Source organism: Amblyomma americanum, chromosome 3 (assembly GCF_052857255.1).
Source record: "Amblyomma americanum isolate KBUSLIRL-KWMA chromosome 3, ASM5285725v1, whole genome shotgun sequence".
NCBI lineage: Eukaryota > Metazoa > Arthropoda > Arachnida > Ixodida > Ixodidae > Amblyomma > Amblyomma americanum.
The window spans coordinates 208,313,244-208,327,806 of NC_135499.1; the positions used below are offsets into that span (position 1 = coordinate 208,313,244).

At 53.4% G+C, this 14,563-nt stretch overlaps 1 protein-coding gene across 2 annotated transcripts in view; it reads left to right on the forward strand.

The window, feature by feature from the left end:
- LOC144125957 (uncharacterized) overlaps positions 1-14,563 on the forward strand; it is a 144,817-nt gene that overhangs the window by 108,683 nt on the left and 21,571 nt on the right. Inside the window, exon 1 of one of the 2 annotated variants that reach the window (XM_077659799.1) lies at positions 251-454. The exons of the other annotated variant lie outside the window; for it this stretch is intronic. Within the exon in view, the coding sequence (XP_077515925.1) occupies positions 430-454 (25 nt within the window). The 5' untranslated portion in view covers positions 251-429. Of the gene's footprint in view, positions 1-250; positions 455-14,563 lie in introns of those variants that run through there. 2 annotated transcript variants of the gene reach the window in all.

Below are 14,563 nucleotides of genomic sequence, written 5' to 3' on the forward strand. Positions count from 1 at the left end.
TACCACCGTACCCATCCCGGTCGGGGCATCCCCCCTTTGACTGACTGACTCGGTGGTGTGGCTTTCGTCAGAGCCGCGTTCGGTGCCGGGTTTCTTTCTGGGACCCGCGGCGGAAACAAGCGCCGTCGCCTGCTGTGCGGTCATTGACTGCTGCGGCTCTTGCTACCCGGGGGCTCGGCGACCACCCCCCTCCTTCCCCTTCCCCCTCTCTCCCCCTCCGTGCGGCTCCCCGGCCGTCCGCTCCAGCGTCAGTACGCGCGCGATAGTCGGCGCTGTCGGAGACTTGTGGGTTCCTTCGCTGCCTCTGCATCGGCTCCCAGTGTGTGCGCGCGTGTGTGCGTGAGCGCTCGTGACTACTTCTGACCCGCGCCGCCAGAGGAAAGAGGAGCGGCGTTGTCGCGACCAGCAGCAGCGGAATCGGCGCCCAACATGCTGTCCCGTCCGGGCGACGCGGGTACGTAGGCCATATACTACACTGTCGACGTGTATATTATGTCCGTGGGCATGAATCGTCCGAGGGGATAGGAGGGAGACGTGTTTATATACGAGCGGCTGCGCGTGTGTACGTCGTGCGCCGAGAATGAACGTGGATCAGGCGGAGGCCCGCTTCGGAATCCCTGGGGCTCACTGAGAGACTCCGCGCCGCCGATGTCGTTCCGCCACGAAGATATTCGCGTCGCTCGTTCTGTGTTGACGATACGCTGACGGGCGTCTGGGTGCTCTCCATCGAAGCCGTTCGGAAGACGTGGTAGTGTTGGATTTCCTGCCGTGGCTTTTTTTCTTCTTGTTTTTTCCTGTTGCTGGGTCGCAGTACCATCCGGCGAATGTCTTCCGTTCCCTTCGGAGCTTCGACGACGATATGACGTTCCGCAGGATGCGTCTGTGCCTGCCTCCTGAGGCCCGCACCGGAATTCTTGGGGATCAGATGCACAAACGCGTACGGGGCTTCCTTTTGCACCCTTTTACATAGTCGCAATTAACGCCGTGGCAATGATGCGCTCTCTTGGGTTTCTCGAAGGCTGACAGCACTGCAGGTTGATCTCGTGATGTGTATCTCCGCAACTTTAGCCTGAGAAGGCATTGATGAGGGTACTTGTATTTGCCGTGATTTCTCGTCGGGCGTACCGCGGATGCGTACGAATTTGCTAACTTGGCACCATGATAAAGTCGGCGCCGTCTATGAATCCTGTTTGTTTTCTTTTCTCCTGGGAATAATGGGCACATTTGTGACACGACGATAACACGGACTTTGAAGAAATGAGAGGCCGATAGGTCTCAGAGTATGTTTCTTATTCACTCGTTCGCATTACAAGGGTCTGTGCTAGCGGAAACGGCGACAGCCGCCTGTCCGTGGCCAGTGGCGGGTGGTCCTCCTGCCACGGTCGTGTGTCAACCTCGGATACAACGAAAGTTTGGCTGCTAACGCATTCAACCGCTCCGCCCATCGGAAAGCGACAACTCGAAGAACACTTCCTCAATGTACAAGTCGGGGACAAAAGTCTCTGGACCACGTGTTCCTCGAACGAAGCCGATAGTTCTACTACTAGCCGGCGGCTGGAAACCACACTGAAAGATGAAAGAAGAAAATTTTTGACTTTCATCTCATGTGTGGCCTCTAGCCGCTGGCTAATAGCAGAGCTATCGGCTTCGTTTGAGGCACACGTGGTCCACAGACTTTTGTCCCCGACTGCATGTGAGGAGCACCTGCGCGCCCAGCACCGCGCCGCGACGGACGTCGAAAAGGGCATGCATCTCCATGCTTCTTTCTGGTGTTGGCTCGCTCCCCATCTTGAGCCGACTGAAAGAATGTTAAGCCGCGAACAAAAGATGGTTGGGGAGCTGGAAGGACAAGAGTTGGGGGAACCTGAAAGAGCTTCGAGCCATGACAAAGATAGTCCCCGAGAGCCCCGCGGTCCTGGCGCCGCTGTCCGACATGTACACGTATCTGCGCCCCGCTCGCGCCTCGCGCATGCGCAGACAGCCTCCAGCGTACGCCTGTGCGCGTTGGCGCTCCGCCCGTTCGCCTAGGATGTGTTCATTTTTTTATTAGCTTATTCCAAAAGATGGTGTATCGCACATCAGCTGTACCACACGTGCGGCTGTCTGAGCACACCAACTTTTTCTTCGCGTTGGTGTCGTTGGGTTCCCTGGCGAACTCTCAGAACTTCAGATCACTGGGAACCGGCTGTAAATAAGTTGTGCTTGCAGTGTATTTATTATTGTCATTTTCTGTCAGGCAGAGTGAATGCAGTCAGTGCGCCGGCTGGCACGAGTTTTCTGCGAATTAGAGTTAAATTTACCTAACCGCTGGTCCTTAAGGGTAACGGAGTGCATTACAAGAGAGGGCGAGCGTAGCAGGGGCGGCAGAAAGTTAGATGGGCGGATGAGATTAAGAAGTTTGCGGGGATACGGTGACCGCAGCCTGCTAAGGACAGGGTTAACGGAGAGACATGGGAGAGGTATTTGCCCTGCGGTGGGCGTAGTCAAGCTGATGATGGGGATGAACTTCCGACAGTGCACATACCAGGTGAATTACAGAGAAACGCAGCCGAGTTAAAAAAACCGCTGTGCCCGTGGCTGTCCTGTGACGCCTGTTGTGTCCCACGAGCAGGATGCGTCACCATACTTAACAACCCACGCATTTAGAGCCCCATTTCGCTTACGGCGAACGCGCCCCTGCATATTTCGCGTTATCCTCAAACTGGTCCAACTGCCAGTCGCAATCTGTTACGCTTAGTAGAGGGTTGCTTGGATTGTCAAGGCGAGCGAAATGCTAAAGAGAGAGCCTGTTGAACAGGATGTGTGGTGAAGCCAACAGGCGCGGACAAAAGCAAGCGCGAAAACTCGCCGCTTTAGCGTGGAACAATCGCAGGGACGAGAAGCATGCCGGATGAGGCACGCGCTCCTTCTTTATTTCGTCCTTTCTCCTTCCCCCGTGGAGGCCATTCCCATTCTACGGCGCGTTTTGTGCGCGTCGAACGCAAGGAAGCACGGCCGCACAGAACAAACAGCTCGCTAGCGCGCCCACCCAGGAGCGTCCTCCGGTGAGCGCCGAGGCTGCGGGTGATGGAAGACGGCAGGCACGCGCCGCCGCGTCTTTGCGCCGGCGGATGCGCGCGCACGGGCGCAAAGTGCTGGGCGTGTGCGCTCCGCCGCTTGCGCGCGGGCACGCGTGTATTTGCATGGCAGGCGTGTGCGAGCACGTCGGCGCGTCTGACAGCCTGTGCGCGTCTTCTCCTTGGCCGGACGCTTGTGCCGAGCATACGCCCTCGCGTCTCGGATACTCCCTGCTCCTTCCTGTTTGGCCGATACGCATTGTTCCATCCCGCGCTCTGTAACTAGGCTGTTTGTTCATTGTTTTCGTTTTCATTTTCTTCTTTCGTTATGTTATCGTAGCCCGGGGCGGGGTCGAAAGATGACTTTTGAAACACTTAGCCAGAAGTGCGGGCACCTTTCACTACTACGCGTCTGTTTCAAACTTATCTGCGTCTTGGACTATTTGTCATTCATTTTCCTTTGCAAAGAAGGACGAGTCTTTCTAGCCTTCTCATCTCGCTGTCTCCCTTATTTTACCGCACGCTTTGTGCGCTCCTGTCTGCATGCTCGTTCGCTCCGGTTTGCGAGTGCTAAAGCGTGTGTGCTTTTTTTCTTATACTCTTTTGCTCCTTTCTTTGTTTATCCCCTTTCTACGAAACCTGTTTTTCTGTTTCCTATACTTATTTCGGCGCTGTTCTCCCTCGCCTCCTTCCTTTCCCTCGTCTCGTTTGTCTTCCCCACGGCGCCGGGACATTATTGCGCAGGTCGCACGCGCCCGGCGCATTCCCCACCCGCGTGCTTCCTCCCTCCGCGTCCCTTCCCGCTGTCGCGCTCCCATTTCTTCCAGGCCTGTCCCTCTTCTTCCCCGTCCCGGTGGGCGAGCAATTACGGCGGCCTGCCACCGCCGACCGCGCGCGCCGTGTCATTTCCAATTCCTCGCCGTTATAAGCGAGGCCCGGTGCGACGCCGGCGGCATGTTCTTTCGCCTCGCAACCCCCCCGCTGACGCGGGAATACGGGGGCCGCGCGCGCTCCCCTTTTCGCGCGTGTTCCCTCTTCGCGCAGCTGAGCGAGTGCGTGCGACACAGGTTGAGGAAACTCTTGGCGTGTCTTGATAGGGAGGCCGAACGGCGGGTGAGGGAGGGGGGTAGCTATATACAGTGGCATTGAGAGAACGAGTGTCGGGCCGCGGCCGAGTGGGAGGTGTGGGGAGGAAAGAACCCCCCGCGGCGCCTTGATTCCCCGTCAAATGAGCAGCACTCTCTGGCACCCGCCGTCGCTCGTTGGCATGGAGCGGGCCGCTCTGCTTTTGCATTCAGCGTGCGTGCATTTGCCGTCCCGCGGCGATGTTTTGTTCTCAATACAAAGGGCCGTAGTGTGTGTGTATATATATATATATATATATATATATATATATATATATATATATATATATATATATATATATATATATATATATATATATATATATATATATATATTACGAACGTAGGTTGCGTTGGCTCCGCAGAATAAAGATTTAAGAGAAGTGGGCACTTCTACAGACACATTTATTTATCAACGTTTCGACCGCAGTGCGGTCTTCTTCCTTATATATATATATATATATATATATATATATATATATATATATATATATATATATATATATATATATATATATATATATATATATATTTGCGGAACTTTGTGTTTCCTAACATCGTTTTGTATCTGATTGGGAGGCGTGCAGCCGCACGTGAGTTTAAGCCGCACAACCCACAAAACTGGCATCCAAAGTGTCTCCTAGCAGCGACTATGAGCCCTTTTCATAATTCTCTGCGTTGGCTTCCCCTCTTTGCAATTTGCCCTATTAATCACGTGACTGGCCACTGGTGAAAGCATGGGAAAGGACCTATAACAGGAGCACATGTTGATGTCGCGAAAACCGCGCTTGCGTATTCCGCTTCGCAAAGCGCGAGAGCTACGGCTGCATATTCTGCTTTTGCTGCCCCGCCATAAGTCGGACATGTAACGTTTGCGCGAAGCCCTCTTAACAACTATGAAAAAAAGAACCATAAATACCGATAACTGGCAGCGTGAGCACGTATAGACGACCGTGGCTGACCAGGTGAGTCGCGTCTCCGAAGAGGAACCCGAGCTTAGTCCGCAGATGAACGAAGAGGCACCTCAAGCATTTTCGTTTCATATATGCCGAAGGCGTATATAGCGCAAAAATCCTCTCTTGTTCTCGGACCCCGCCACGAAATTCAGCAGCTGTTGCGGTGCTCGTTTGTTTTCTAGGCGTGAACGTCAACGTCTCCGCGCCATCCTCCCCACTATTCGAGGTCACAGCGTGTAAGGGCCTCCTTTACGTCTTAGAATCCCCCCCCCCCCCCCCCCCGCTCTATTTGCTTGCATCAAGAAGAGTTGTGTGTGAAAAAAAAAAAAACTGCGCACCGGTGCTCTGGATTGATAGCTGCACCAACCTATGGCGTCGCCGTTGTGTATAAACGTGACGAGCCTCCTTCAGAAGCGCCCGCATGACTTGCTGCGCCCCCGTTTGGCTTTTATTCCTTTTTATTTTTCCTAGAGAGTGGTTCGCACGTTTCAGTGGTCCTGTCCGAAGACCGTGACCTTTTCGCGTAAAGAAAAAAAACTATATCTGAAAGAAAGAACAATCTCTTTGGAAGCGGATATATTTTTTTACGTGCGCTGCCGGAGAATGGTGCCCGAAGGGGACAGCCGTACAGAAGCCGCGTTATGCAAAGCGACGACAGGACGGGGGGCAACTTCCGCAGACAAGTTTCTCGGTTTCGTTGTGTAAAAGATGAATGGTAGACAAGCGCCTTGAAAATGATGGTGGTGAAACTTGAACAATTAATGGTAACGAAGGGTCACTGACGTGTTTTAACTCAACCGACTCCATCGTCAGGAACTGTCCTGCAAGTGCTGGAAAGGATGGTGCAACCTGAGCTGAATTAGCTTTCCGTCCGAGGAGTTTGTGCTACGTTAAACTGCCTAGGGCACGTGCACCCGTTTCATAATTAAGTATGCATCTATCAAAACTCTCCTCGTAAGCTCACCAAATGGGCTCCGTATGTGTTGAGGTTCCTCTTCCTGTGTGCGCAGTACATACTTCACTGACAGCTACACGCACTCTGCAGGCTTTTTCGGCACAGTGCAGAAGACTAGGCCTGTTCCATAGCGCGCGCGTCTCTTCTCTTCCTTTTTGGACGAATATGACCTTTATCTGCATCCCATCAGTGTTGCCGAAGCAACTCCTTGATCGCTCCGTGTCTGGGTCACCACCTCTTCTATCTAAAGAAAAAAAGAAGGGGGAGCCCCCCTCCTATCCAGACAGTTATTCTCCGGGCCCTGTTTTCCTGGTACGTGTACAATCTACATCGCCATATCCTCCTTTGCGCGGCGGGCGGGCGGCGTACGGGCATTTAAATCCCCTGTTCAAGCGAACCCACTCGCTACGAATCGTCGCCGCTTACGAATATGTGACCCGTGCTCGCGTACGAACCTTCTGTCCGCTCTAAGACGTCATGTCTTTACGCGCAGGAACTCTGGATGGCGGGGGGATTTGGGAGGAAGGGGGGAGGGGGGGGCGCACTGATTCGCATCTTACCCCTTTCGTATCTGCCCTGCTCTTTTTGTAGTTTATTTGCTTTTGATACCCCCCCCCCCCCCGCCCCCTTCCATCTTTCCTGTTCATCTCGTTTCGTCTCGCGCATCAGCCGTCAGCGGAGGCAGCGAGCCAGGTGTCGTTTCGTTCAATTGAGATTATTCTTCTTGTTCGGCGATTCTTCCATTACCCTGAAAACTGGGTGACCCGAATCAAGGCTCCTCTACGAAGAGCAGGCAGCTTATGCGTGGCGTCTGTGACGTGCCGGCGGCGCCGGGTCCCCTCCTGGCCGGCTATCACACAGAGACTTCTTGACCTCAGAAGGAAAAGGGGCCAGCGCGCACCGGGGGGGGGGGGGGGGGGGGGGGGGGGGGATATTGCGCGACGCCCCTGAAGTTGCTGCTGCTGGCGCTGACTGTCCTCCTCCTTTCCCCCTCCTGTTCGGTTTAAGCATGGATGCAACCGGTCTCCCCGGCCGTCGAGTTATGTACACTGCATGGGCGGACGAACGAACGGCCGAGGTGCCTGCGTGCGTGTGTTGGATATGCGCATACAGTGAGACGCTGTATAAAGCGCACGCGACCGAAAAAGGAGAGAATCGGCTCCGTGGGGGCACCCTGTCGCGAGAAAGGAATAAAATAAGCTGGGGGGGGGGGGGGGGGGGGGCGAGATGCAACGAGCGGGCCAAACGGAACGGAAGCGATGACTCACGCGCCGTCTCTGCTCACGCCTCCGCCATTTACGTATACCGCTTGCTGCGAGACGCAACTGCGCATAGGAGATCATCGTCCTCCGCGCGTGTGTGTCTCTACGTCAGCAGGCATGGATGCGAGGGGGGGACTTGGTTCTGCTGTGGCCCCCGCAAACCCCCCGCTCTTACACTGGTCCCCCTCCGGGGGCACTGGTCAGACCTGTTCGGGTCCCCGGTGCCGCCCATCGCCTCGCTCGATAACCGCGCACACCAGACGCTGGCGTGCACGTATAGTCAGCTTAGGCGTGCACTGTCTGCGCTCGGGGTATACAAAGAAACATGCCGGGCTGTCGCCAGATATACACTGTGCTCCTGGTTGGCACCACTGTCTTGTGCCTCGCTGTCTTGCCGCCGTGCGTGCTCGCGATACGCACGCGCATGGGGTTTCTATTCTTGCAGTAAAATTTCGTGGGTACAGATGATACGAGCGTACGCGTGTTTTCCTTGCTATCGCTCTACTGACACGGGATACTTGTCGAGAAAGGGCAGGGACACCAGAAAACATCTGCCTATATACTGTATCGATATCAGGCCGCTAAAGGTGCTTATGTATACGTCTCTACATTTGCCAGTACTCAATGGCGCGTTCTGGCATTGGTGCGACCGTGTCGTGACCATACTCGCGGAGATTCCGCCTTTCGCAAAAGGGGCGAAGAAGAGGTAGCAGAGTTTGCTTTTATGCAGTAAAATGGCCCCGGCGCTCTAAACTGTTGCATGTGTGGGTCTAATCGAATCAGTGGGGGCTTAAAAATCCCCATATGAACAAGTCTAAGAATCTGCGCAGAAGAATGTGGCGATGTTCCCATCTTTGTTTATTTCTGCCCCACACGTCTCGCATTCTTCGTGCCAAGACACGAGGCCGGATGAAGACAAGGCCAACGTAACGAAGCGGAACTGTGTGTGCGCGGCTGGTCGCGTCTCTCTTCACTCTTCGCCCTTGGCCCTCCTCAAGCCCTGGAGACGCAACACGTCGCACCGTACATTGCGACTAGTCCACATTCCAGCCCCATTTAACGAGATGATAATTGGCATCCATCCTCCTGAACGCGGTCGCGAGCAGTTGTTATAAAAGAAACGAAAGTTTGTTGTGCAACCCTATGCTTATTACGCCCGAGTTCACTTGTCTCGTAGAAACGTTCGTCAATTTCGGGAAATTTAATTAACAACACGCTGCATTACCATTTGTACAGTTCCGTATTCCACTGATTTACGTCACCGGCAGGCAGTCGGATAAAGAAGCTCTTATAAAAGCGCAGTTGGTGGGAGACAATGTGCGCAGGCTCCTCCGTAATCGGTTACAAACGATAAGGTTTGATATAAAGAGAGCACAGCCTTTGTATCTCCTCTCGGTAGTCGGTTGATCGCTCCCATATCGTCGCCAAAGGATGGCAAACCACCGCCAGGCTTCGGGCTCACTGTTTCCTGCATGCTGGGCCGACATCAGTCTTCTTTAATTATCTAACAAGCATTGTGTTTCGCTTTTACCGAATCCGGCTCTGTTACTTGTACCGTACGTATTTGTGCATTTATACGAAACGCAGTCATCGGGAACGCAGCTAACAGTTTGGAAGGATGTATTCCTCACGTGTACCGTCTCTCAAAACACAGCATAAGTTTTCATTCGGGCAGTGATCATCAGCGTGACTTACATCTCCACGCTCCTCGCCCTTTTTATACGTTGTGTTTCAAATTTACATGTTTTAATTTATAAAGTTCTAAGTCTCTAAATTTTCTAAAGTTTTTAAATTTTCTTAATCGGCAATAATTGAATGAATTTGGCGGTGGTTTAGCTTTGGTTAAACCTGGAGTGACGCGATAGCTACAGCTGGCCGAGTGGAACTTGGTAACGTGGCCAACCACGTGACGAACCACGTGATCAGCCGCGCCACCGGCAGCTGCTACGCACGATGTGACCAGCCACGTGACAGCGTGGCGGCGCCGCCACCGCCACGGCGCCGCTACGGCGAAGGCTCGGAATGCTACCGTAATGTAGCTATCGCTACAATATGCATTTATTGCTCGTTGAGTTGCCTTTCACGCATTACATATTTATAAAATGTCGTCGCTCGCAGTTCTGATGCGTCAGATACGGACGTCGTGTGTGTATTTATGATACAGAAGAAGTTAACATGACTTTGCGACAATACCACAAGCAGCAACGCCGTTTTAGAAATAAGCATTGCGGGAAAGCCAGCTTTAAAATGCATATTTTTGACGTTCGATATTTCGAACCGCACTGCCGATTTTAAGAAAATTTTAAAAAGGGCTAACCTTCGATCTTGTCAGCCTTCAATATCGCAATATTATCTTGGCCCTAAAATCAAAAATATAAAATTCGATTAGTTAAATTCAGTTAATTTGTATATTTTAGAGTTGTATCAGGTTGCGTAACGTCCGCCACGCTGTAGGGTTCACCTCTACAGACTGCACTGTCTTAACTCTCACGCCTTTTGAAAGAAAAATCTGTATAGAATAATTTGAAACACCCGGTATATGTTAGCACATTTATAGCATAAGTCTATTCAATTCCTGTAGTGCCTGTTTTTTTTTTTTTGCGTCTATGATCCTTAAACAAAACAAAAAAAAAGTAAACTAGCAGTCTGCGTAACTCACGTTAGTCGGAACCTGCTGCACTGAACACGGCACGGTTAAATTGCACTGCAGGGCGCGTCTAGCATTGGGCCGATTCGGATTTGTTTGTGTACGATTACTGGCCGGAAGTATTACTTTTCTTTCCGCTTTCGCCGACTATACGGTAAGCCAGCAGAACGTTATTGGTCTGCGAGACAAGAGGGGAAAGTGCAAAAAAGAAAAGTACATACGTGAGCGAGAAGAGTTACTTCCGGCGAAAGGTAATTTCGTTATGGGAGCAACACTATTTACCTCGCCTATTTCATCGGCGTAAAAAGAAAAAAAGAGAAATTATCAGGAGGGAAGAGAGTGATCACTGTTCTCAGTGTCCGCTAGGGAAGCTGTCGGGATAAAAGGGGCAGGCAGGCATGGCAGGCAGGGGGAGCTGGGAAGAGGGAAACCCTTGCTGCTCCGGTAACCGGGCTTGGCATGTTGGCGGTCGATAAAGGTTCAGAGAAAAGCAGTGGTAATAAGCCCGAGCTGAACGTATGTGTACCGTGGGATCGTCCGTTGTACTAGGCACAGTCGTTGTGCAGTTCCGACGAACTGGGAGAGGAACGTCAGGGCACTATTTGCTCGAAGCGCTGCGTAACGATAATTTCGCGAGTCAGCCGAGTTTTGGCTGCTCACCTACATCTTTCTTCACGCGAATTTCGTTCCTTTCTCGTTACTTCAGGGGCAAGCACAGCGCGGGGTGAGGCTGTTGCGGAAAGGGGGGAGGGGATGCACAAACATCACTGTCACATCTTCCTCCGGAGGAGCGGGAAATATCTGTGGGAGCTTGCCCGGATTGCCTTTTCTCAGCGAGGCTTGATGTCGGAGGTCCATTGTTTTCGCAGTGAACAGGCAGCTGCTGGTTGGAGCGGGCGCGATATCCACCAAGAAGGGGAGAGAGAGAGAGAGAGAGAGAGAGAGAGAGAGAGAGAGAGAGAGAGAGAGAGAGAGAGAGAGAGAGAGAGAGAGAAGCGAATGTAGCCGCCGCGCGCGCTTGGACTTCTTTGTTGTTGTTTTTTTTCTTTCACAGAAGTATATTTCTTTCGGGCGCTTCGACCGCCGCTTCATCTCTGCTCAGCCTGTGCAGGCACGCCTCGAGAAAGTTAGATCGCTGTTTTTTGAACCGGTGGGCCGGCAGTCGCGCAGGGCTGTTTCGGGGCGGTTGCCTCGGAGGAACCCTTCTTCCGTGCCGTCCTGCTGGCCGGACGTCTGTAGGTTCTGGGGGAGCCGGCGTGGTTGCGCTGCGCCGTGCACGCTGCAATGTGCGCCGCCCGTTCGATCTGCGGCGAAATAGCTCCGTTCCTTCTGCGGCCCATGCCGCCGCTGCCACCGAAGCCGACGCGTATAAAGTTCGTCCGCCCCAGCAATGATGGTTCGAAGCCATCCGCGCAGACCGCGCGTCAACAGTTGCGCGCAGCGCAGCGCAGTCTGCAGCCTTCCGACAAAAGCATTCCTGAGCACACTAGTTGCATCTGTATCCGAGCCTGACTCCTTAGGTATTCGAGGGCGTTGGCCGGTGTGAACTTAGAGCGTCGACGCTCCTTATTAGCTGGCTCTGCAACGCGAGACTAACCCGGCCGTAACAACAGCTGATTGCGTACGGGGCGCTCGTTTCTTGCTCATCTGCGGTTTGGGAGCTGCTGCGCGTAACTAGCGAGTGAAAGGCTTGCACGTCGGTGGCTGGAGGCAGGGCAGAGGTGGAACTTGATCGCCGCCGCTGCTGGCTGCGGCTGCCGCCGACATAGGGGCCGAAAGGCCGCCAGACGGGCAGAGAGGAGGGTACGAAAGGGTTCAAGGGGGGGAGGAGGGGGGGGGGTAAGCTAGGCTAGGCTCTGCTGGTATCACCGCGCGTTGCCCGACCGCCTCCCTTTTGTTCTTGAAGATGATGTAGAGCGATCGAGCGGGGGAACACGCACAGGTGGATGATGGAGAGCGATCGTTCAGACGTGCGGGACGGCAGCCAGAGCGGCTTCCGATGGACCCTCGGGCTGTACTGCGCACCGGGGGTAGTAATGGCAGTGCACGCCGTATTCTCGTCGAGTACGAATTTAGATTGGTTCCCTCCGCCCATCATCTCACTTCTTGTGTTCGTCCTTACGGTATTTTTTGTTCGCTTTCTATTTTTTTTTAAATTACATGCCACGCTTTTCAAAGGTGGAGCTGACTTTACAATGTCTACCATTGAGAAAGCTCGCTCGCGCACTTTCCTCACTCACTTAATCAATCAATCAATCAACCAATCAGAGGCCCGTGAGTGAGGAGGTGAGTGAGTGGTCGCATTTCTATGCAGGCCAAACATAAAATACGCCTGAATGCAGTGGCAAGGAACCCCAGTTGTTTGAGATCCCCCCCAAGTCTTCCATTAAGGCGTCGCTTACACCCCACGTACCTGCGTACAGCTTCGGGCCGCTAAATCCCACATACCAAACCATACCCACTCGAACGAGCGCACACTGCAAGCGCGCAAACATAGACGCGCACTTCGGGAACAGCAGCGCCGTGCAATCTGTCTCTTAGCGCCACCTTCGCTTGCGGTACATGGCACGCTGTCGATCTTTCAAGCAGCCTTCCTTTCTTGGTTTCCCCGGCAGAACACGAACTTGGCTCTCGAGGGTGGAAAATCGCGGAAGTCGTGTCGGTTCTCCGGTTGTCAGCGCGACAGCCGGTGACCGTCGCCCGGTTCGGTCCACGGCTGGGCTTCCCGTGTCGACGTCGCTTCGACCAGGTGATCCTTGGGCGGGGAGGAGAAGCGCCGCGCTCGCTTCAATCGCCAGAGCAGTGAACGGCGTCTCATTGGCTCGGCGAAAGAAGCCTCGTTTTCCCGACTGCTGCAGAGCGGCCTACGAGACGAGGTCTCTGGAAGTCTCCGTCGCCCACTGGGCCTCTCTCTGTTCGTCTTATTTCTCGCTCCTTTATTTATTTTTTTCTCCTCGAAGAGGGATCTAGAACGACCGCTGTTGACGGCTTCTAGTAAAATAGGGTGGCCCAGGAAACAACAGCTGCTCCCTGGTACAGCGAACACTCCGTGTAGAGAGACAAGTGAGAAAGGGTCGCTTGCTCGGCTGTTGGTTCTTGTGCTGTTCATGTACCCTTGAGGCTCCACAATCGTATCCGCTTTTGTTCCTGCTGAACATAGAGCTCGTATTTCTAAGTTATCTTTTTTTCCATCACTGCAGTGACCTTTAATGTGAAACGAATGTATCTTGCGTGCATTACGCGTTCATATTGGTCGATATGCCGTCTTCTGGATAGCAGGCATTCATAACAAGCTATAGTGTTCCACAGGAAGGAATATTCACGTGCAAGGCGCAGGAACCTCCTCTTTTGTGAGAGGCGCTTTCTTTACCTCGGGAAACTGAGGTCTCTTCAAGTCTTCCTTCGTTTTTTTTTCGTGCGAGTCCCTTTAGTGGAGCGCGTAGTGGAGCTAACAACGATCAAAACTGTGCTCACGATTTACTGTCGCTTGGTTCGTATCTGGCACTTCTCTTACAAAGGAAAATCTTGCCGCTTTTATTAATCCGACGGTGGCGCTATTTTCTGAGAAGGAAAATCTCGGACAGCCGTTACTTTAAAAATTGATAATTTAATGCTACGGGCAGCGTAAACTACCACACTGTGAGGATTTATTTTACTTAAGGCCCTTAACAGGGTGTGCCACCTTGCTCTTGATTGCTTTAGAAGCTTGCAAAATAGGCGGTCTGTCTGCCTCACGCCGGGATAGGCATTCAGCGCTTGATCCCATCCTTGGCAATCAATATCTAGAAATCGGTAGAGTGGTTTGAATAAAGCACTCCTAATCTCTATTGTTCGTGTAGTCGCTGCGCATCGTTGTAAACTGATCGCAAAAAAAAAGTAGGAAAACTTGGTACAGACACATGCGGTCATGGTGGCCTCGATCAGCCACAGTCTCGGCATCCGCTTGTTAAGAAAGCTTCGTTCGCCTCTGCGGGTTCGCATTTGCTCTCCATTGTGCGCGGACAACGGTACTGCTTCCTCCTCTCCCCTCTAGCGACCACGTGTTGCCTCGGGGAGGGGTACGTGCACCGATCGCGAGCGCGGGGTGGTTCGCGCCCCGCCATTGCTGCTAGTCTGGTGCGCGCCGCTTGTTGTGAGTCACCACCTGTGCGTAGTCAGGGAGCGCGCGCGTGCTCTCCCGTGAGTCACGCCGGTGACCTTGCCCCCGCTCGGTCAGCCCGGAGATCGAAGCCCCGAGCGCCGCTCCGGTCCGCGGCCCGCCGCCTCCTTCCTTCTCCTCGAAGGAGCGCACTTGGCAACGCCTTCCAGCGAGGCCCTGGGCACAGCGGCGCGCCGTTATTGTTGTCGGGAGGTCCTCCACCCACGTCCTCATCCTCCTGGCTCCGTTCTTTACCACGCCTCAACGCGCGCGAAAAGTGCTTTCACCGTAGCAGCCGCGGCACACGCGAGAACGCGCTCCGTCTTTGCATATTCACGCCTGTTTTGTAATTCCCTCAACCCGCGAGGGGAAGGGGATCGCTTTCTTCGCCCGCATTGCATCCGCGTGTTGTCAGCGTCGTCCGA